This window comes from Diabrotica virgifera, chromosome 10 (genome assembly GCF_917563875.1).
Source record: "Diabrotica virgifera virgifera chromosome 10, PGI_DIABVI_V3a".
NCBI classification, from domain to species: domain Eukaryota; kingdom Metazoa; phylum Arthropoda; class Insecta; order Coleoptera; family Chrysomelidae; genus Diabrotica; species Diabrotica virgifera.
In genome coordinates this window covers 7,025,383-7,051,267 of record NC_065452.1, presented here as the reverse complement: position 1 = coordinate 7,051,267, position 25,885 = coordinate 7,025,383, and the positions used below count along the sequence as shown (strand labels likewise).

Here is a 25,885-nt window from a genome sequence, read left to right as displayed (position 1 = left end):
ACATAGATAGATTCTACTAAATAACCTGAGAAGAGTGAAAAAGCAACAACAAAGGGTTACTTATACAGGGCGAACCAACAGTCCGATAGTCCAACACCCCGAATGTATACCGTATTATTACACAACACAAAATATGATGTTAAGGCCCTGTTTTACAAAATTTTCACATTGCCTGAGGATGCGCCAAACCTCTGGTTTTCTTTTGTTACTGGTAAACTATGGAATATATTAAAAATGCCAATAACACAATTGATGTATCTCAAAGACGTCTGCAATTTAAAATTATTTTCTATTATAGAAGATCAGTCGGAACAACCGAATGAACCAAAGTTGTTTTTTTTTTAATTGAAGCAGTTTTGAATATTTTTTAAATATATGAAGAGTTTGTATAGGGTTTTATAGGTCTGAAGTTCATATTGTGCGAACTATTTACACCTTAATAGACAAATATGGCAATATTTAAAGAAGTGAGGATCAGGTTTCAAAGGTGATAAAAATGTAAATGATATATCAAAGTTTTCCTAGTATAGTGCCATTTTTAAAAAAATTAGTATCTTTGACATCTAACCATACAATAAACAGTGTGATCACTATTTTCACATACAAAATTTTCATATTTTTGTAATAACACTCTGTGTATTAATATTGTGTTTTGTAGAAAATATTACAACCTTTAATTTGGTATGAGGTTGTACATGTACATACCTATCATGTATTGTTTTGTAGATATTTAAAAAAGTACTATAGACTTTATGTTTATGCGAATTTTTGGTTATTCACAAATTTTTTTTGCAAAAATAAGAATTATAATCTGATTTTAGAAACACACAATAAAATATTAAGTATGCTTAGAAACAAAGAAACGTTAAATGTATCTGTCAAAATATTTGTTAAAATAAATAGTCTAAATGTGTCACAAAAGCTGGTAAAATTATTGTAAGGTTGCATTTTTTTTGTAACAAATTTTTATATTTTAAATATTAATTTTCCAACTGAATAATCTCTGGGTATGGATATTTGTATTGGATGAATGCCTTAGATGCTGTTTATTAGCGTCAAAAGTGTATGTATAATCAAAGATATCTACACAGAAGACATACTATAAAAACCTTCGAAAAACTTTTAAACAGCTTCGATTTATCAAGCATGTGCAATATTTAAAACTATTAATATCAAAAAGGGTTTTAACTGAAAATGAATTTTGAGTTATGGTAGGATATTTGATATAGGTAAGTGTTTTGATACATATGGTATGGTATGAGTTAGATTTAATATCATATACTATATGATACAGATCATATTTTGATTTATGTTAATAGAAATAGAAAACAATTTTTATAATGAAAATATGTACTTATAATTAAATTTATTAAATTAATTTAAGAATTAATAAAAAATCTTTAAAAATATAAACTTTTCTAAAAATGTAAAGTTCTCTAAATATCTATAAAACGAAACACGCTAGGTGTTTACAACCATATACCAAAAAAAAGTTTATAATATTTACTACAAAATATAATAAATACCAATATATAGGGTGTTCATTAAAAAAACTAGGGAAAATTTTGTATTTGAAAATAGTGATCACACTGTATATTGTATGGCTAGATGTCAAGGATATTAAATTATTTAAAAATCAGACGACACTTCTTCTTCTTCTCGTTGTCCTTATGCCCTATAAGAGCGTCGGACTTTGGTATCACCTATCTTTTACCCATTTCTTCCACGCCTTCCAATCTCCTGCCATTTGTTTCATCTGCTGCACTGTTTTCCCTCTCTTTGTTCCGATTTCCTCGATTTGTTCCATCCACCCCTTTCTAGGTCTGCCCCTTCTTCTTTTCCCCTGTCTTTTGGCATCTGTCACCTTCTTTACTAGTCTGTTCTCGTTCATACTAGTTATATGTCCAAACCAATTCAGTTTTCTTTTTTCAATTTTTTTCTCTATTGGTTCCTGACTTAGCATGTTTCTGATGTTTTCGTTCCTTTCCCTGTCCATCTTCGTCTTTCCAGCTATTTTTCTCAGCTGCATTTATGGCACTTTCATGTCTTTTATTTGTGACCCATGTCTCGCTTGCATATAGAAGAGTTGGTACTGTGATTGTATTATATACATGTATTTTTGTTTCCTGCCTGATTTCCCTTTTCCCCAGTATCGTATTATTAATCGCATAATATATTTTCGTAGCTTTCTTTGTCCTATTTGCAATTTCTAGGTCCAACTTTCCGTCATTTGATATTATCGTGCCCAGGTACTCGTAGGCCGTCACCCTCTCCAATTCTTGTCCTCTACAGACCACTCGTGTTTCGCCTCCAATCTCCTACTCCTGCTGACCTATATTCATCGTCTTGCATTTGCTGATGTTTATTTCTAATTTCATTTTCTCTATTTCCTCAGTCCTCAGACGACACTTTCTTTCTTTCTTCTTATTTTGCCCTTTAATTCGTCCAATTTTGAACATAGGCTTCCCCCAGTTTCCTCCATTCGCTTCTGTTTAGTGCTTTCTGTTTCCAGTGCGTTCCTCCTATCTTTTTAATGCCGTCTCCCCATCTCATCTGGGGGTTGTCCTCTTGCTCTCTTTCCTGTCCATGGTCTCCATTGTTGTATCGTGCTATTCCACCTATTGTCCGTTTGTCTGGCGTTATGACCTGCGATGCTCCATTTTAGTCTGGCTATATTGTCGGCTTACTGCCAAAACCAACTAACTCCACTTTTTGTCGATTCTGAGTTAAGTACTCCTTTGTACTTAATAATTATCAAAGAATGTACTGATGAAACCAGACACTTCAAAGCAGATTTTAAATGTGGGAAACAGATAAGGGTCTCAAAACAACTAATTCCAATGATGACACTTTTATTCAGCCAAAAACAGATATGTGCAGTTGTCTGCACATCTCTGTTTAAATAAAATAGTATTTTATCATTTACAATATTCTAGTTCTGCCAAAACAAGACAAGTGCCTGATTTGGAGGACAGTGATGTTCAAAGTTACCTAGAAGTTGACAACTTTGTACAGCCAAAACCCGACAAGTGCCGAAAAAAAAATGTTTTTTGTACTTTTTTGTAACTTTTTATTCATTTTAATAATTTTTTAACAAAACGTTTCGTTTATAATGTTATTTACTTTAATATTTTTCAGTCATTTAATCATTTTTAAATTCAAACGATTTTTCATTTCAAATTAAAGTTTAAAACGTCGATTACTCAAAACTTTAAAAAGTGGAGTTAGTTGGTTTTGGCAGTAAGCCGACGATATGTTGTCCTGCGTCTTTGACTTTTGTTTTATTTCTTACCCAGTTGTTTTGCTTTTTGTCTGTCAATTTTACTCCTAACATTGCTCTCTCCATGGATCTTTGTGTCTTCATTATTTTATCCATGTTTGCCTTGGTCAAGGTCCATGTTTGGCAGGCGTATGTGAGAATTGGGAGTATGCACTGGTCAAACACTCTTGTTTTTAAGTATTGTTGTATTTTTTTATTCTTTAGGACCCATTTTAATTTTCCAAATCCTGCCCAGGCTAATCTGGCCCTTCTTTTTACCTCCGCTGTTTGGTTTTCCTTATTTATTTTTATCATCTGTCAACAGACGACACTAGAAATACATATTTACATATGTACATACACTTACATTTTTATTATCTTGGAAATCTAATCCACAGCCCTTTTTTAAATATTACCCCTTTTCTCAATAACAGTGTAAATATCTCAAACAATATGAACTTTAGACCTATAAAACCTTATATAAACTTTTCATATTTTTAAAAAATGTATTCAAAAGTCCTTTGATATACTTATTCCATTAAAAAAACAACTTAGGTTCATTCTGTTCTTCCGACTGACCCTGTAAATTACATACGTTTTTGATACACATAAGTTTTGTTAGAAACATTTTTTATACTTATATTTTATATATACGATATTTTAGACGTAATAAAAGAAAACCAAAGGTTTGGCGCACCCTGTATATATGGATTTATCTACCCTTCAAATGTACCCATCATAATTATTGTAAATATGAATTAAAATATATTTATATAAAGCTAGGATATTAAACTGTTCTGAATATTTAACAACGCAACAATATCATACGTTAATAGTATTAGAGCAGTCATCAGCGGTAAAAAACTGCAAAACCGTGGAATTTTGAGAATCAACACCGATTTTATTGAAAATTTGGATTTAAGCTCGGTTGAAATCTACCCTATGCCGAACCGGGATTTTGCCCTAGGGGTGAAAACAAACCCATCTAGGGGATGAAAATTTTTCAATCAAAATAACTATGGAAGTCGATAGATTGACCAATCCTGAGTAAATTTTGTTCTATAATTTTTTTTTGCAAAGTTGATACTTTCCAAGTTATTAGCGATTGAAACTATGCGTTTTTCATTGAAAAAACTCACGTTTTATAACCGTTTTTCATGAATGACTTAAATTTTTTTTTTATAGAGAAAATCATTAAGAACAAAGTTGTAGCTAATAAAAAACAAAGAAATTTGCGTCGGAAAGACCTATCTAAACCCAATAACGACTGAGTTATTGCTCTTTAAAGAGTGGTTATTTTCGAAGTACCTCGAAATGGAGAACCTTCAATCTCAAATAATTCGAATGTGGTGCAATTTTTTGGAAAAGCTTAACAGACATATTTTAAATTTCTTTCATTAAAAGCCTTTCAAATGAGCTCTAATAAAAGTTTTTTGCTTAAGAACTGACTTATGACGAAAATAAAGTCGCTCCCTGCTTTTTTTATTTAAATGTAACAATAATTAAACCTACGTCACTACAATCTTAATAGAAATGAATAGTTTTCTACTTGACATTAACTTTATTTAGGTATAATTGATACGATCCATGTGATATGACCGGTTTGGAATGCTTAGTTTAGAAAAAATAGTTCTTTAACCCGAACATGAAATTTTTATAATTAAAAAAAAGTGCATTTTTCTTAAATAAATCTAAAAGTATTCATAGTATGAAAAAATGTTTCAAATATTAGGATTTTTTTATTGACAATTTTGATTATGCACTTTTTTTTTAATTATAAAAATGCCATTTTCAATTTAATCAACAATTTTTTCTAAACTATGCATTCCAAACCGGTCAAATCACATGGATCGTATAAATTATACCTAAATAAAATTAATTTCAAGTGGGAAACTATTCATTTCTATTAGGATTGTAATGACGAGGGTGTTAATATGTATATGTGTTAAATTTCAAAAAAAATCAGAGAGCGACTTTATTTTCGTCATAAGTCAGTCAGTTCTCATGCAAAAAACTTCTATCAGAGCTCATTTGAAAGGTTTTTTTAATAAACTTTCGAGTTATTTGAGATTAAATGTTCTTCATTTGGAGGTGCTTCGAAAATAACCACCATTTAAAGAGCAATAACTCGGTGGTTATTGGGTTTACATAGGTCTTTCCGACACGAATCTTTTTGTTTTTTTAAGCTACAATTTTGTTCTTAATGATTTTTCTATAAAATTAAATTTAAGTTATTCATGAAAAACGGTTATAAAAATTGAGTTTTTCAATGAAACATGCATAGTTTCAATCGCTAATAATTTGGAGAGTATCAACTTTGCAAAAAAATGTTATAGAACAAAAATTACTCAGAATTGTTTAATCTATCGACTTCCATAGTTATTTTGATTGAAAAAATTTTCATCCTCTAGATTGAGTTGTTTTCACCCGCAGGGCAAAAGCCCGCTTCGGCGTAGGGTAGATTTTGACAAAGGTTATAAATACTACCTAAATCGAAATTTTCAAGGAAATCGACCTTGATTCTCAAAATTCCACGAGAAAATGGCTGTTGATTGGACTATTATATCTACGTCTAAATAACAAAAAATACTGTTTTACTTACTTTTTATGTATGTATTTTCTCCAAGACCCTTACATCCAGTATAATGCTTGTGTAATATTTTTAGCTTAAGCACCTAGATGGTATTGGTTTTAAAATGACTTTGGATCACCCTGTATGTCCCGCTATATACTGCACGGCTTATTACACAATAATGCACGTATGCTCTCTACAATTTTTGTTTGAAGATACAGTAAACATGCATAAAAAATAAAAAAATGGGAAAGTACTGTTGGCAATGTAAATCTTCTTTGGGGGAAAAGTATGTACATACACAATATAAAAATTATGTTCGAGAAGTAATTATTTTACCAGAAATATTTTATTATAACCGATGTAAAAATGATCATTTTTAAACACTTACCAAAAACTTTAAGACAAATACTGTTTTCCTTCTTTGAAATGATTAGATGATATACAATATCTTCAAGCAAAAATTATTTTGACCTTTTATGTTGAATTTATTTAAAAAACCGTGATGATACGCTGTATGTAATTGACTTCAGAATCAGAATTGGATTATCAATAAATGTAACATTTTTGTATCGGTAACTGACACGTTAAATAATTATTTTTTTGTACAATTTTTATATGAGACCAAATCAGATAAGCACTTCATGTAACAAACTACAAGTCTTTTTGACTAAGCACTTTAGTCAATAGCTGGGATAGCATCTTTTTTTATATAATTCAGAAAATAAATTTAGGATGCCATAACAGCATAGAATGTCATTTGATTATTTCAGACGTTACTGGTTTCAATTTAGATCCCTTTTGTCCAATTGGTAATATGAAGAAAGTTAAAATTAATTCATGTTCCAATACACTCACTACTGTCAAATATTCCTAAATTTAATTAGTTTTAAATGACAAATATACTTTTTATACATTCTTAAAATGGCAAACGTGGCAACACGGCTCTAACAACGCTTGTCTAGGTTTGCGCAATGAAAGAAAGACAGTATATAAGACAGAAAGGAAGACAGTCTTCCGTTTGTTTGGACCATGCTTTTTCTGTGTTTATGTCGATCCCATTGTACGTTTTTATATACTTCGCCTGTTCTTTGTCACTTTGTCCGGGAAAAATCTGGTAATCGATTTTAAACATACTTCCCGACTAGCTAGAGATATGAAATTTTCAGAATAGCTCAGAACGCGATGACAATGCAATATTCAACAGCTTTTACATGGATGCATAGAGTTTTATTTGGAATTTTAAGCCATTTTCAATTTTATATGGTAAACTTAGTTCTCACTTTTCTCAAAAGATGGCGCTACTAGTTTTCTCAATAGATGGCGATACTTTCTGCCATGTAAAATTTTTTATTCATAGTTTATAATTTTATATTGTGTCCCATAAGTAATATAAACGTGGCATTATACAAAGTTGTTTTTTTATAAAAGTGTAATTATCTTTATAGTTGTATGTAGTTTCTTTACGAGCAGGCTAGGCTGAATTTCACGGTAACTCAAGTACTCAATATACGCATATGTGTAACATGAATCCTGGATTTGCCGAAGAATTCATACTCACCCCTGGGTGAATCGACTACTTGAGCTAATCTGCACATCTACAATACATTAACAGTCTAACATGCTTGTTGAGATAGATACACATATAAATGGCAAGAAGACACGGTCTAAACTGGAAAACTTATTTCAATTGAAACTTGTGTTCTTTGAATCTGCGTAATACCTCAGTTGTCAGAAGTTAACACGTGGGTTCATTTGCCTCCTCTTTGACAGCACGTGAACAATTAGCTCTTTTTTATATTCAAATTATGTGACGTCCATTCGTTTAACCATGTCTATACAGGGTGTCTATAATTTAACCATGTCTATATGTCTATAAAGGTTCTTCTGTAGCCATAATATACAGGATGAGCCACGCTCAACAGGACGGAGCCTACCGGGGAAACGGCTTAAGATATTAAAAATTCCTTCCGTGGGAATACGTAGTTTAGTACCCGCTACAAATTAAAATTTGTGAAATATGTACAGGGAGTCCCAATTTGGCGTAATGATATAAAGTTATATATTTTTAAATGGAACAACCTATATTTCACTTTAATTTTGAATTCTACTGAACAAAATAATGTTACTTTATTTAACATTCCCTATACCTATTTTTGACAGGTTTCGATTTATTTCGGTTTTTCTGAAAATGTACTATTCGCGAAATTAATTAATTACACAATATCGCATGAATTTTAATTAACGTCTTTTGTCAGTTATATCTCAACTGTCCATGCTTTACATCAGAATAATTACCATTTGAAACTAATCTACAGAGTGTTCGCAATCTGAAGTGTCAGTGCTGTACAATATTTTGTATAATTACTTTCTTAACTTAAATGGGACACCCTGTATTTTACTTTAATTTTGAATTCTAATCAAAAAAATAATATTACTTTATTAAACAATCCCTATACCTATCTTTGATAATTTTCGATTTATTTGCGTTTTTTTGAAAATGCACTATTCTTGAAATTAATTAATTACACTTTATTACATAAAGTTCTACTCTAACTTCAACAAAACACTCTGTATTTGAATGATGTAACAATTTTATTATAATCAAACTATTATAAAATTTTATATTAATATCTAGTATCTTCAGATCTATTCGCATTATGTTACCTGGAACATTAATGTCGTTAATTACATAGCTCATTTTACATTATAAAGAATGTCATTAAAAAACAAAAGGTACCTAGCTGTCCAACTATTAACTGTATTGCTTTCAATTAATAGAAATGGCAGATTATTCAATTAAAGACCGAGTAAATATGATTTTAATTCTGGGTGAATATGATCAAAACAGTTTGTTAGCATCAAGAGTCTATGCTGAGAGATTTCCCTTAAAACGTATTTGAAAGAGTCTTCTTAACAAGGTTTCGTGAAACTGGCAGTGTTGTTTATACTAAACGAAAATTAATAAATCCCATAACTGAAGATGAAAATACCGAATTAGAAGTTATTCAATCAGTTATTGAAAATCCAAATACAAGTACAAGGACGGTGGCCAGGGAGATTGAAGTAAGCCAAACTAGTATACGCAGAATCCTTAAAAAATACAAATATCACCCATACCATATTCAAATGCATCAGCATTTGTATGGAACTGATTTTGAACGTAGGTTAGAGTTTTGTTTATGGTTTCTAGACAAAACGGGAGCAGATCAACATTTTTTTGATAAAATTTTGTTCACTGATGAGTCTACTTTCCATAATAATGGACTCGTGAATCAACATAGCTTTCACTATTATAATACGGAAAATCAACATGAATATAGATGTATTGATCGACAAAACCGATGGTCCCTTAATGTATATGGTGGAATAATAGGAGAACATGTGATAGGACCGTATTTTTTTAATGGCCATTTAAATGGACAAAAGTTTTTAAGATTTCTACGAAGAGACTTTTATATACTTTTGCAAAATATCCCTTTAAATATTAGAAGAACAATGTTTCTGCAGCTAGACGGTGCTCCAGCACATTACACGCGTAATGTTAGAGAATATTTAGACAGAAAATTTCCCGGAAAGTGGATACGTAGGGGTGGTGCTGTCAGTTGGCCTCCTAGATCACCTGGGTTAACATCAGTGGACTTTTTTTTTGGGGATATATTAAAAGTTTGGTTTATCAAACTCCACCTACAACCGCTGAAGACATGAAAACGCGTATTCGTAATGCGTTTGCAACAGTTACTCCAGAAATGTTAAGAAAAGTAAAACAAAATTTTGAACACAGAGTGAGGTTATGTATTGAAGAAAATGGACACCATTTTTAACATTTAATGTAAATTAATTTTTTTCCGGTGTGTTTTGTTTAACTTTATGTAATAATGTAATAAAGTGTAATTAATTAATTTCAAGAATAGTGCAATTTCAAAAAAACGCAAATAAATCGAAAATTATCAAAGCTAGGTATAGGGATTGTTTAATAAAGTAATATTATTTTTTTGATTAGAATTCAAAGAAAATAATTATACAAAATATTGTACAGCATTGACACTTCAGATTGCGAACACTCTGTAGATTAGTTTCAAATGGTAATTATTCTGATGTAAAGCATGGACAGTTGACATATAACTGACAAAAAGACGTTAATTAAAATTCATGGGATAATGTTTAATTAATTAATTTCGCGAATAGTACATTTTCAGAAAAACCCAAATAAATCGAAACCTGTCAAAAATAGGTATAGGGAGTGTTAAATAAAGTAACATATTTTTTATGAGTAGAATTCAAAATGAAAGTGAAATATAGGTTGTTCCATTTAAAAATATACAACTTTATATCATTACCCCGAATTGGGACACCCTGTATATATTTCACAAATTTTAATTTGTAGCTAGTACAGACCTACGTATTTCTACGGAAGGAATTTTTAATATCTTTAGCCGTTTTCCCGGTAGGCTCCGTCCCGTTGAGCGTGGCTCACCCTGTATATTATGGCTACAGAAGAACCTTTATCTGAAGAACTAAGATTAGAATATATATCTACAGTTTATTCGCATGAGATATGCACTGAATGTAAACATTAGTTAACAGCGATGTCGTCATCGGCAACATACGAGATGGTTATTTCCATTCAAGTTTTGAATATTTTTGGATAACAGTTACTTGTATAATCGCGTAAAGTACTCAATTATTTAATTAATATGATTATTATTTCACTATATATGTATTCAGAGGTTACAAATAAATTATATAATATATAATAAAATCTAATAATCGAGAAAAGAGACAAAGTGATAACGTGATGTTACTATGAAACGAGTAGATTCCTTCTTTACACCTTTAACAATTATCATCTTCGTTTACAAGCACTGCATGTCTTATTTGAATTTAGTGTAACATCGCTTACAACTAGTTAGTTGAAGTATTTTATTTGTCTTGTTTTACTTTTACAACCGTGTCTTAGCTTTCAGATGTTCTTAACAATAATTCGAGAGCAATGAAGTATTTGACTTTAATTGGTTGGATTGATAAGAAATCATCAAAAATCTTAAACACATTTTTCTCATATCACCAAATGGACTTAATTGTGCCTAACTTATTAAAAAAACATTCTGTCTTTGTTAGATTTAAATTAGATTTAGTATAAAATATTATTTATGTTTGCTATAAAAAGTGCTCCATCTGAGTTATGCATTTGTACAGTCTTTACAGAGCAATAAAGTTGGTGCAGTATATATGAAGTCCCAAATCCAATAAACGCTAAACATATTTTACAAAAGCTGCCTTGTATATTCGATTTACGTTCGATACTATATCTTAGTCGGTTCCTAAAGCTGTTAAAAATAAATAGTACACATTGCAAACCGGCTTTATTGAAATATATACCTTTGTTGTTGTTTTTAGATAAACACGTGATAGCTAGAATATAGTTGCTTATACGTAAGTGTTGAAAACAGACACGATTGCTCGAAACGTGTATATAATTGGGCTCAGTGCCGAAATTACTAAGACAGAGCAAGTATATTTGTAGGTTTATGAATAAAGCTTTTCACAGAAGCCAGAGCAGTGGCAATCTCAATGAAAATGAAATACAATAGAACAATTATAATAAAAAAAACTATTTATTCCTTGCTTAGGCTTATTGTGAATCACCTAGTATACAGAATAAGCCAAATAAAACGACATACGCAATTAATACAGTGTATCGGAACTGCGTTTGAGATAGTCGACCAATATAAAAGTTCGACACACATAAATCATAGCAACGTTAAAAATATCGTTCAACTACCTTTTACGAGTGAGCCGCGATATGCGACACGTGACCAGTTTATTTCGGCTGGGCTCATGGCCTCGCTCGTAAAAGGAGACAGCTAGTTAAACGATATTTTATACATGCCGATGTCAACGTTGCTATGATTTATGTGTCGAGCTTTTATATTGGTCGACTATTTCAAATGTCGTTCCGATAAACTGTATTAACTGCGTATGCCCCGTTTTTATTTGGCTTATTCTGTATATTGAAACAGTTACAGTTTGGCGATTATTAAGAATGTATCGTTATAGTTCAAAGAGCGTAATATTATATATAATAAATGTATACATATAAATGAACTGAAGATAATAATATCGAGCAAAAATTAAGTAATGTGGCCTACTAACCCACAGACGCAGCGCATTTCTAGAGCACAGCACAATATTCATTTTACAAACAGTTCAACAATTATATTACTTTGTATGTATCGCATTTTATAGGGATATACACATTTGAACATATACATCGTATATATTATGTAAATAATTTTTAATATACATGTCGTTGGCAATCGACACAGAATACAATTGACTCTTAGTTAGTGTGCATGCGGTAAAAAATGATGAAAAAAGTTTAATTTCAGTACCACTAACCTTCATCTCTAATACTAAGAGTAAAATGCTATACATACAGCTGGACTACATTAAGCAACCAAATAGTATGTACATAAGATACAAACTGGGTACTGGTCAAGTTTACACTATCTAGTGCTAAGCTAGTGGCTAAATTGGTTGGATAGTCTGTCGGTAAAAGGAATTTTTCGGGATAGTTTGCTACATCTGGCACCTCACGTCTACTAGTAGCAGCATTGTCCGGGCTGCAGAGTTTAATCTCGTCATGCCCGCCTGGTCCTTCTGCTCAACTTAATATTAACTTAACAACTAATCCAGAAACAATAACTTTTCCCCGCACGAGAGAAAAACATTGTCGTTTTTGTGCAAATAAATGCTTTCGAATTAATAAAATAAATGCATTCGAATTAGTCATAATCTCATAAGACAACTATTTAATAAGGAGTGGAATTAAAACAAATATGTCTTTATTTAGACATGAATGTATTTAATTAATTAATATAATACAAATGTATGAGTTTATAAAATAAAAAATACGCGAGAATGAATCAATCAAACACTTAATATACGCTAATCACAAAAAGTATCGCATACTTTTTGAAACAGAAAAAACTTTAAAAATAATTTTTAATTCTTAGCAGATTGTTATAATACTCGGCTGTCGTCTCCTTAAGGTGTCTACAAACCCATAACGTTTCAAATTGAAGCGTGTTTTTGCCGAAAAAACAAACAGTAAATAAAACGTTGTTAAAGGAAAATATTTATTTTGGACGTTTGTGTTCGAGATTTTGATATGTGTACTATGTCTGCTTGAGTTTTCAATGAGAAGGTGCGTTCTTACAAAAAATGAGTAATATAACGTCAGAGCGTTAGCCCAAATTGTAGATTTAATTGGAGATGGACGATCGCAGCAATATTTTGCTGATGTTATGGGAATCCACCAAACCAGAGTTTCAAGAGCTTTAGGAAGGCATAGAGAAAGTAGAAGGCATAATAGACGGAGAGGCAGCGCTGAAAAGTCTATTTGAATTTACTAAAGCTAGATTTTTTACAGTTGATTACTGTGAGTGTGTAGAGAAACATACTGCGGTCGGTCAAGCGAAACGTAGAACATCTACAGTTTTTTTTATTAAATGCATATTTTTCGAGGTATTCTCAAAAAACCCTCTAAAAAAGTCGATTTTTTTGTCGAAAAACTGTTATTTTCAAGCGCGAATAACTCGAAAAGTATTAGCTTTACGAACAAAATGTAAAAAACATTTTTTTCTGAGAATCACTTTTCCATCGAAATGCATGGTTAAAATGTAATAAAAAATTTCCACCCCCTAGATGGGGTGGCAACCACCCACAAGGTTTTAGCGTATGATAGCGGCATGATATAGAAAATGATCCTTGGACTATTCCCTAACTTCTCGTGAAAATTTCGTAAATCCATGCTGGACGAAAAAATTGCGAGCCAAAATGCTTCATTTCCTCAATCGACAATTGGGGCCGACCGACCGGCTCTGTCCCGTCTTACAGCTGACCGACTATAATAACTTTTATTTATATTTAATTTAGAATGTGTGTACTGATTTTCAGCATTAGTAAATGGAAATAATTACCTTCGTAGGAAAGCAACTTTGATACCCTCTCAGTAACACCTGTTCTACGTTTCGCTTGACCGACCGCAGTATGTTTCTCTACACACTCACAGTAATCAACTATGAAAAATCTAGCTTTAGTAAATTCAAATAGATTTTTCAGGGCTGCCTCTTGGTCTATAAGAAGACCAGTTCCAGGACGTCCCAGGTGCAGGAACTCCGCAGATGAACGTTATTTACATATGCAGACTTTGCGTACACATCATGTTACAGCTAGACAACTGAGAAATGATCTTTCTACAGACCGTAATGTTCGAATAAGTGCCAATTCGGTTAGAAACAGATTAAGGGAATTTGGAATCAGAGCCAGAATGCCAGCTACTGTTCCACTGTTAACGAGGGCACATCTGGCACGTTTAAATTTTGCACCAGGACATTATGATTGGGATATTAACGACTGGGCTAATATTCTTTTTATTAATGAGTCAAGATTTGCACTATGTGGATCATACAGTGCAAAGTGTCTGACCGATCCACAAAGTGCAAATCTTGACTCATCAATAAAAAGAATATTAGTCCAGTCGTTAATATCCCAATCGACATGTTTTGGTGCAAAACTTAAACGTGCTATATGGCGTGCAATCGTTAACAGTGGAGCAGTAGCAGACATTCTGACTCTGATTCCAAATTCCCTTAATCTGTTTCTAACCGAATTGGCACTTTACGAACCGAACATTACGAACGACAGGCTGTGGAAAGATCATTTCGCAGTTGTCTAGCTGTAACATGATGTGTACACAAAGTCTGCAGATGTAAATGACGTTCATCTGCGAGGTTCGGCAACTGGGAAGTCCTGAAACTGGCCTTCTTGTGTATCCTCCACTTTTTCTATACCTTCTTAAAGCACTTGGATTGGTGGATTCTCATAACATCAGCAAGATTATACTGCGATCTTCCATCTTCAATTAAACCTACAATTTGGGCAGCTTCATCTGACGTTATATTACCCATTTTTTGTAAGAACGCACCTCATTGAAAACTCAAACAGACATAGTCTACAGATCAAATTCTCGAACACAAATGGCCAAATTAAATATTCTGTTTTAACAACGTTTTGTTTACTGTTTTTTTCTGCAGAAAGACGCTCCAACTTGAAACATTATGCTAAAAATTAAAAATTATTTTTAAACTTTTTTTTTTTGTTTCAAAAACTATGCGAAACATTTATTTGATTAGTGTATTTAAGATTACGATAAATTAAATCTAAAAATGAATATTGGATTGCAATCTGTATTGCATCCTATTATGCGAAAGAATGACCATGTTGCGGCGGTACAAATGCGATTTTGACCTCTGCGGCCAGGACTGACAACACTATATACGAGTTTCATGCACGGGCTTAGGCAAGTCCGAATTATTTAATGCGGTTGAGGCAGCAACAACTTCTGCAGGGGAGCTGGGAGAGTGGTGGGCAAAATGCTGATGGTGGGAAGGTATTCTCAAGGTGTTGGGAGACAAAAGACGTTGATCGTCACGTTCATTTGTCTTGTTGGCTTGTTGTGGAGACAGCTTGGTAGCAGGATCTTCGTCAATGTATGTGATGTCTGACAGGGGGCGCGGTGGCCAGGGGCCTCCGGTATGGCTCCTTGAGCTGCGCAAACTGTGTAAGCTGTGTAAACTATGTATGGAACGCCTTTCCTCCAGATCCTCCAAAGTTGACTTGAAAGCTCTTATTACTCTTAGCTGCAAACACAGGGAAGCAGGGTATTCGTCAGCCTGGGTATTGCATGCGTACACACGCGACATGCTTCACATCACAACATACATACCTTATACGCACAAACTCCCACAACTCAACTCTAAACCCAGAAAACGAAGAAGCCAACCTACCAGAGCTTTACAAATCAATTTTGCGGCTGTCTCTACTTTCAACTAATAGTAGATTTCTGAAGACCTTCATGTTTCCTTATTAGAATGCAATTAAATTAAATATTTTTCTACGTATCAATTCTCATTCAGTAAAACTTTTACGAGTATATAAGTATTACTCCTACATTATAGGTAAAACTGATTTTAATAGTGTTCACAAATCCAAAACATATTTTTTGTTATGATCAAGTTCTTATATAAGTCTTATATAAGTTTCTTATAAAAGAAAACCAGAAAGATTTCTTGTGATTATCGTTTAAACTGGTTTAAAAGACTTAAATCTGAGAATCGCACAATGAGTGCGAAATGCCTGAGCCAACAAAAATATATATGAGAAATATATTCTCCATTACACAGCAAAGTTCCAGAGAGACATTCCTTTTTGCTTATGATATGACGATGGCGTGGTGTTGCCAGAAAATACTGACTAAAATATAAGAGATATTGAGACCAGCTTTTGAAAGAATATATTTAAAATTTAGTGGGTCAAAGAAAGCCACCATAGCCATCCATATATTATGATGGTAAACTAATGGTATAATGCGTAAAAATCCATGGTATAATGGGACACCATCATATTATGATGGTGAAATGATGGATATCCATGCAGTAGTCAGAACGGAACGATTAACCGAACAGATGTGTGTAAAGTAATCTAAAAAACCAATGGAATTAAGATAAGTTGTATAAGATTATTGAGATACTACTCCATATATGAGTGGAGTGACAAAAATAGGCAAGGTTCAAAAATAATATATTAAGGAAATTTTAGATGTTGATTGTACTACTTTCAAAAGAAGAGTGATTTAAGCTTGGTAGTGCATGCTCAACGTTGAAGAGATAATTAGAAAATTCTTACATCTGCTGAGTATTGAGTTCCTGGGAGAACTAGGATAGAAGCGCCTAGTGTGAGATAGATGGGGGATGTCTATGAAGGGCCAACCAATATAAAAACACGGAGCAATAAATTGTGATTTTGTGTTAAAAAAAACGGATGATAGAGATGAATAAAGGAGAAATGAAGTTTCGTTGAGAAACTGCTTAATCCGGAAAATAGATGTAGTTAAGAAATTATTGTAACATCATGAATAGATAAAATAGCAGATAGAAAAATAAGAAATATTCGGAAGAAGTCAAGAACGAGAACAGGACAGGTATATTTAAGAAAAAACGACCAATCTGAAGAAGATGGAACTGCTGATTAAATAATCGTAAGTTACTTTATAACAACTTACCTACAAGTAGAATCATTGATGAAACATCACAGGAACTTGCAGTATAAAAAGTTGTGGGAGAAAGCTGTATACTGCCACTTTTACTATTTCTTGTAAATTCACAACGAATTGTGCATGTAACATTGAAATAAAAAGGAATGGGCGTCAAAAATAAATGAGGTTGTTAAATATACTACCTCATATTCTGATAATAATAATGGTCGACAGAAAAAAAACTATCTTAAGTTTTTGCGACCTGTATTCAAATAGAATAACTATACATATCTTGCGACGCTAATTACTAATAATTAAAGAAGGTTCTTCAAGATTCTTTAGTTCCAAAAAAAAGGAATTCTTTGGAAGCATGGCTTTGGAGCTTGAGACAGGAAAATCGTATCGAAAGTGAAAACAAAATTGCCCCATGTGAGACAAAATACTTGAAAAAGTAAAAAGGGTGTAATTTTTCTACTTAATTGAATAATTTTGATATTGGAACGCTTTCCAGGGAAATCCGAGATGGTCTCCAAGTAGCCACAGTTAAGGAGATAGTGAGTGAATACAGCAGCCGCAATTTGGTAAAATTGGAAAACCACCAAAACAATCTTGCACTAAACCTGCTAGATAATAGTGAGCAGAGTCTGAGACTGAAGACGCACAAACCATTGGAGCTACCATATAGGTTCTAAGCAGCAGTGAAGTGAAGTGCAGTGAAGTAAACTGCGCGTCATAGAAAACGGGCACCCTAAAAAATGGGTAATTTTTGATGTCGCGTATCTCCTTAACCTGTTGTCCGATTTAAGTAATTTTTTGAATATGTTATAGCCTTATTCTTTGTCAATATCCTTGTAATAATATTTTTGCTAAACAGGTAAATTTTCATTGTATACCGGGTGTACGAATCGAACTGTGTTTTTTTCTCAAAGTTCGCAACACCCTGTGGAATATTCTAGCCTTTATAAAATACTGAAATGAAATCCCGACTATAGCCTCAGGTTTTCTGAACATTCTGTTTTTTTATTCATTCTCTTATGTTGGATAATACAAAATGTATGTTATTCATCAGTATAGGTTGTTTATAAATAAGTGCGACAAACTTTAAGGGGCAATTCTGCATGAAAAAATAATGACCGTTTGCTTTATAAACTTATGTCCGCAAATGCTTCGTTTACGAGATATGGGATGTTATTTTTTTTTTACAAACTGACGATTTATTTTATTGCCCTTAAACCGGTTGAGATATGCAAATGAAATTTGGTAAATTTTAAGAGATAGTTATTGCGATTTTTTTGACTTGCAATCAAGAATTTTATATTCACTATTGGCGTGCATATGGGTAATATGACCGATCATATTACCCGTATGCACGCCAATGGTGAATATGAAATTCTTAATTGTATGTCAAAAAATGTGCAATAACTACGTCTTAAAATCCACCAAATTTCATTTGCATATCTCAACCGGTTTTAAAGCAATAAATAAATCGTCAGTTTGTAAGAAAAAATTCAACATTCCGTATCTCGCAAACGAAGCATTTGCGGACATACGATTATAAAGCAAACTGTTATTATTTTTTAATGTAGAATTACCCCTTAAAGTTTGTCGCACGTGTTTAGAAACACCCTGTACTGAAAAAGAACATGGCTAATTGTTAAAGTACCTAACTTTGGTATTTTCCAACATAAGCGAATAAATAAAAAACCAAAATGTTGAGAAAACCTGAGGCTATAGTTGACTTTTAATTTCAGTATTTTATAAATGCTAGGATATTCCACAGGGTGTTGTGAACTTTGAGAAAAAAACACAGTTTCATTCGTACACCCGGTATACAATGAAAATTTACCTGTTTAGGAAAAATATTATTACAGGGATATTGACAAAGAACAAAGCTATTGACATATTCAAAAAATCACTTAAATCGGACAACAGGTTTAGGAGATACGCAACCTCAAAAATTACCCATTTTTTAGGGTGCCCGTTTCCTATGACACGCAGTGTACTTAGCGTTAAAGGTACATTTCAATAATCTAAGAGGCTAGTGGAGTTTTTGTTGTCACTGGATAACAAATCCAAATTTATACATACACCCTTTTGTACAAACAAAAAACATGCTTATAATTTTTATCTATTGATTGTATGTAGTAAATAAACTTTAATAAAAAAAATTGAATTAATTTAAATAATGATTAATGTTAAAATATATATACAATTTGGATATAACCTCTGTAAGAGCTAAAAATACAGTTACTATTTCTAACACTATATAATGAACTAAAAACTGCCTATCAAGGAAACATGAAAATTTTTGATAAGCGCTTTTTTATCTAAATATTTTCAAAAAAAGTGTACTATGTATAACGCTATTAAAGCAGCAAATTAGTAGCAGTATTTGTCAGCTAAGCTCGGCTTAATTTGGTCTATTCGTTGCCTATTTAGACTCAAGTTACAATCACACCTCCAAGTACGCCACACTCATACATATATCATTTATTTTTCTACAAACAATTTCTACTAATATTCTATTAATATACTTTAGATTTCATATACAGAATCTGTTTGTAGAAACATTGGCGAGCAAAAAATTAAGTCACTGAGAGAATGATAATCATCCGCTTAACAATAGTTTTTCAAGTTACTATTGTGTTAAATTGGTAAATGTCAAAAATTTATTATTGATTCAAATGAAATACGAACTACAATTGAACGTCTTTTTCTATGCATACAAATGTCAAACACAAAATTTATAAATAGTTTCAAGTATTTAAGAAACGACTGCTGGTGATAAGATTTTTTATAAGAATTATTGGTTAAGTCTTGGTGTTATCCAAAAAGTATAAAAAATTATTAGTAGATTGATCTAGCAACGACATATTATACACGATTAATATCTAGAAAAACAGATCCAAGCGAGAAAAATATTTACTACCCAAAAAGAAGAGTGAGAAATGTTTTATTAAACCATGCTAGGGTCATCCGTCCAGAAAGTAAAGAACGATTGGGCACAACGCTCGGCGCCAATCCCCCACCGCCGGAATTTCGTACGCGCCAGTTACCTCTGTCTGTCGCATCGGCGTGAGTCAAGTCTCGTTACTGTGTGATCATGCATCTTTGTGCTATAATATTTTGAAATGGCGGCGTCGATTGAATGTGGAGTATCTACTCAGTGTGATTATTTTTTTAATGTAAGAGTTTAATCCACGTAGAATATGCCTAGGGGTGAAACAATAAATTCAGAAGCCTATTACGAAACCCATCAACGACTAGAACGTGCAATACAGAATAAACGACATGGCATGTTCTTGACGAAGGTGTTTCCGATTCATGACAATCGACAATGCTCTGCCCCATGCAAGAACTTTAACGTCTCCATTGGAAAATTTTTGAGCACCTTCCCTTCAGCCCAAACCTCGCGACTTCTGATTATCATCTGTTACCGAAACTGAAGGAATTCTTGGATGGAAAAAGTTTGTAAACGACGAAGAGCTCAAATATGAAGTGATATCATGGCTCAGACGTTTCGCGGTGGAAGACTACAACACCGACATCAAAAAAGTGATTCCATAATACAATAAATGCCTTGACAACCACGGCAACTACATTTAGAAATAGTATAAGGTACTGTGACTTTGTAAATAAAATTTTGCGTTGATAACTTTTGTTTTTAATTTCTTTATGCCAAAAACGTTCTTTACATTCTGGACGACTAATATAACATTAGTTTACAAGAAGTTATAGGGAAGTGTGACAACAATATAGTAACGGATATTAAAGTCGATAAGGGTCAAAATGATCGAATTGTATAAGAGTGGCGACTAAAAACTAAAAGGAGTAAAAAGGTACACATATTTTCAATCGTTATGAGTAATGAGTGAGGGGCATAACGAAAACTGTTCTTTTAATAATTATACCAAGCAGAATAATCAAGATTCCTTATACAATTTTTACGAAAATTTGACTGTCACCAGCTTCAAGGGATCAGATGCATGACGGAAAGTATAAGACAGCTTCATAAGTGTCCAGGAGAGAGTGATTATTGTAGGAAGGAGAAAGCATCGGTCAAGATTTGATCTATCTACTAATAATTTAAAGTATATATAGTTGATTTCAGAAGAAATAAATAATGCTTGACATTAAATTCATTAATGATATAAGTTAAATTTTTTAATTGGTTACATTCTACAATCTTTTTGTTCCATATTTCAATTGCAAATAATTCAGTCAAATATTACTTATCCTCGTAAATATTAAAAAATATGCCAATACATTGAAGTGACTAAATTTTTTTTCTTGCCGTTACATTTTGACTCAACTTTTAGTCTCGATGTAGTGTAATGTGCTTAAACGTGTACCATTGTGTTGAACCATAGATAATGTGACACCCAATACACAAATAACCCAAGCTTCATGTCTACACAATTGTGTGATTTATTGCCGAAGCTAGTAACAAAAAATTTTGACGCACACTTAAATAATAATAAGGAACAAAATATGCACATTACATATATAACAGTCAGCCAAAGTCTGTCGATTCAGACGATATTATTTGATAAGTTTTCTGGCTAAAAAAGTAAAACTGTCTGTTTAAATGGTATAATGGCTACAGGGGATGGCCTTATAGTTTAAAACATAGGGTTTCAGGGTACCTTGTGTGTAGGTGTCACTACGTATCACTCGTATCAACTCTTACTTCACATTCACTGTCAATTTTGTTGAGTGGTTCCACAATCTCGTCCTAAAATGGCCTACGACAGCAGACACACACCAATACCTGGATCTACCATTGATTTTTTGTTTTTAAAATTATCGTAATACCCACATAATATGTAATTTAGGGCAAATACAGTAACTTTTCTGTTATCGCTGGTGATAATTTAATCAGGTTAGATGAAGAAAATGTTCAACTTTTCACGAACCGTATAGAATCATCCTCAGGAAAGAATTTGTGAAAGCAAATTTAGATAGAAATACAGAGAGAAAGAAGACAGGCATAGTATTTTAGTGTATAGGTTCATGCTGTCAAATTTAAATAAATCATGCAATATATTTTTACATAAAATTAAATAAAATATAGTTTTACAACTAAATTTTCTAAGCCATAAACCCATTACAAATATTTGGTAGTCTCTAACCTTTATATATCTAAAATATTTAAATACTGTATATATTGCGTTAAGTTCTTTCATGGTATATCGTATGGTTACTAAACCGATTTCATTTGTTGATGCATTTGGAAACGAAAATATATTGCAGAAATTTTAAATTGGCAGTATGAACAAAAATGTGATAGTGGAAAACCGTGCCTCTTTTTTTCTCAGGATCAGACATACAGTATCCATGTACACCAAGCAGATAAAGCTGATGAAGTACGTTGTTTAAACCATAACCAAGCGCCACACGCTATTCTCGTCTTTCAGTCTACTACGATTTATACAAAAAGTATACAAAACATCCTTAGATTCGAAAACAGTTGGGCTTACTACTAATAGAATTTTCAAACAATCAAATACTAGTTTAAAAATCCATTTCTTATAAAATTATACTTATACATATTAAAATTATGCAGTTATCCATGTTAAAGCCTAGATGGAGTTAGTTTTAAATATGGAGAGATTTGTGAAATGTTAAAATAACAAATATCGAAACCAAAATAAAGAGAAAAACCAAAACTATATATCTAAAAACGTATTATAACAAAACTCAAATTAAATTTGATATTTCCTCCAAAAACATGAAACATTCCGTTCCGTGAAAATTGGCGCTATTCATAGTTTATATTGATTTAATAATGCATATGGTGTGGGGACGGAGATTTTGAGTTCTTGCTGATTGTTCTTTTTTCGTTTTCGATTGTTTCCCTTCCATCTTTCACACTTTTTCTACATATTATATTTGGCTTCTACAATATTCCTCCCTTTTACCTTTGTGCGTTCACATTTTTCATCGATTTTTCGTTTGGGATTTTTAGTTTACCTATTTTTCATGCTGCCTTTTCACTGTTTTTTCTATTGCTGTGAAGACGACATCGAATATCTCTCTCTTCAATCCTGACCCCCCGGAGGGAGTGTAGTGGTCGACGTGATGTCGTGTATTGTCCGTCTCCAAAGATCTCTGTCTCTGGTCATCTCTTTTAACTCATGCATAGGTCTTTTGCATATTCCTGTAATCTAATCGATCCATCTTGTTGGGGATCTTCCTCGTGATCTTCGGTCTTCCACCTTTCCTTGTATAAGGAGTCTTTCCATGTTTTCTGTGTTGGCTCTCATAACATGACGAAAGTATTTTAATTGTTGGAGATGGACATTACTGGAGAGTTGTTGGCTAACTTTTAGCTCTCTTAAAATTGAATTATTTGTTCTATGGTCGGTCCAAGGATTATCTCCAACAGAACATTTCAGTGGCGTCTATCTTTCTTCTTTCCGAATTTCTCAGGGTCCAAGATTCACATCCGTAGGTCAGTATTTGGAATATTAAGCAGTTGATCAACCTCATCTTTAACGCTCTTGAAATTTGACAGTACTTCCATATTGTGGTCATTTTTGCTATGGCGACTTTTGCTAGATCACATCTACGTTTTATTTCTTCCTGGAGTGACCCTGTGTTTGTGATTAATGATCCCAGATATAAGTATGAGCTCACAACCTCAAAACGATCAATTGTGGTTATGTGTGGATGTTTGTTATGTAGTCTACCACTATCATGATCTTTGTCTTTGATATGTTTAATTGCAGACCAAATATTTGACTTTCGTTTTCAACCAGTCGTATAAGATCAATCAGCTCTACTAGACTATTTGCAAGAAGGGCTGTGTCATCTGCGAAACGTAGGCTGTTTATTTTATGACCATTTATTGAGATGCCTTTTTCCCATCCTTCAAGTGCTCTTCTCATAATATGCTCTCCATATATATTGAATAATTGTGGCGATAGTATATATCCCTGTCTGACACCCCGTTCTGGATGAAATTCGTTTGAAAGTGTATCAAGCACTTTAACTGATCCAGTAGTGTGTTCGTATAGTTCAGTTATAAGCGAAATAAGGTGTTGTGGTACGCCTATTTCTTTTAATATTCGCTATAAGTGTCTCCACTTGACCCTGTCGAACGCCTTAGGATAATCTATAAAGCATATGTACAGTGGAATATTGAATTCCCCAGATTTTTCGATTATCTGTCTTATATTCAACAGGTGTTCTCGAGTACCCCTACCTTTGGTAAATCCAGTTTGCTCTTGTGGAATTTCTCTTTGAAGGAATGTTTTCATTCTCTCATTGTAGAATTATTTAGTCTCACATCGAATATAGAGTAGTTTAATTTTCCTGTTTAGCACAGCCTGATTTTCAAGTGATCGAATCAGTAAAGATACACTTTGTAATACGGAAAGTTAGCTAGAATATCATTGCATATGTGAAGATGATCGAACTGAATTATGCACTCGAATTAGTCGTCGAGAGTAGATATACTATGCTCGACTATTATACTTAAAACTTTCTTGTAATATTTACATCACAACGAAGAAATCTTAGTGTAAATTAAAAGTTTTTCTATTTTTAAAGTGTACTGAAATTGAACCTACAGTGTTCTCACACTTTATAGTCTATTAGTTCCCATGAAATACATAAGGGTAATGTAACTATTATACACTGTGCACCAGTAAAATGTCTTGCAACACATTTATAGACATATATATTTGTAACAACTTACACAGTACAAATAATAATAGTGTCAATAGGTTAATTACATTTACACCTTTTTTCGATATAAACGATAGTAACGCTAGATTCGACTAAGAATGATTAAATTTGTGATACTTATAATAGTTCAATACAGGTTGGTTAAACATAATGTTTTTACTTTTTGGTTATTTAAGGAAAAGTGTTTGCCAAGACGATGTATTTCTGGCATCATAATCCAAGAACAACTTGGTTTTTAACATTTGTGTATTGCATCATACACAACAAAGGAGGTACCTTTAAATGCTTTAACCATGATTAAATTTGTGATACTTATAATAGTTCAATACAGGTTGGTTCAACATAGTGTTTTTTCTTTGTGGTTATTGAAGGAAAAGTGTTTGCCAAGACGATGTATTTCTGGCATCATAATTCAAGAACAACTTCGTTTTTAACATTTGTGTATTGCATCATACACAACAAAGAAGATATCTTTAAATGCTTTAACCAGAGGTATTACACTGCTAAATAGAACGAATAATAGGAAAATAGCAGGCTGGTTTCAGAAGTGGAACATCGACAATTCATCAGATTGCAACCCTGACACAAATTTTATAAAAATACTGGAGTATGGCATAGATACTCATCACATATTTATAGATAGGCACTCTGAAAATAGAAGAAAAATGATCAAAGCCATGAAAAACCTAGGAGTACCAAATCAGTTGGTAAATTTAACAAAACTCTTGGGAGGAACTGACTGACACTTTTAAAATAAGTAACGGGTTGCGCGTGGAAGATCCTCTCTCCTGTATACTGTTCAATCTGGCTATGGAAAAAGTAATACATATGTCACAAATCACAACCAGCGGTTCAATATATGTATAACAAATCAGTGCAAATCCTTGCCTATGCTGATATTGTTGGGAAAACGAAGAGGTTACCAAAAGAAGTTGGATTATTTTGATTTTAGTTAAAAAGAGCTAAATGTAAAAGATTAAGTATAATAACTATAATATGGTTCTTAACAATTCTGGTCTTAGAATATCTGAAATATTCGAAAATGTAATTTATCTTCATAACGAGTTAATCATTGGTCGTGATGGAATTTCGAACTCTTAATCAATTTCAACTCTTTTTGTAAATTATTTAATATCTTTGTTTATTGGAATGTTCCACATTTATGGAAGGACAGTTATTTTTCTTCTACATTTAATTCAGGTTTTAGAATTGCTTGTAATAATAAAGCAAACAAAAATATTTTTTTATTTGGCTTTATTGA

General features: G+C 32.5%; 1 protein-coding gene across 8 annotated transcripts in view; it reads right to left on the bottom strand.

Annotated features, from left to right (window-relative positions):
- The window catches only part of LOC114330054 (plasma membrane calcium-transporting ATPase 2), a 631,040-nt gene that overhangs the window by 35,371 nt on the left and 569,784 nt on the right, over positions 1-25,885 (bottom strand). For 5 of the 8 annotated variants that reach the window (XM_028279354.2, XM_028279356.2, XM_028279355.2 and 2 more), the window contains one exon: positions 11,181-15,538. The exons of the other annotated variants lie outside the window; for them this stretch is intronic. In XM_028279354.2, coding sequence (XP_028135155.1) covers positions 15,170-15,538 — 369 coding nt within the window. In that variant the 3' untranslated portion in view covers positions 11,181-15,169. Of the gene's footprint in view, positions 1-11,180; positions 15,539-25,885 lie in introns of those variants that run through there. 8 annotated transcript variants of the gene reach the window in all.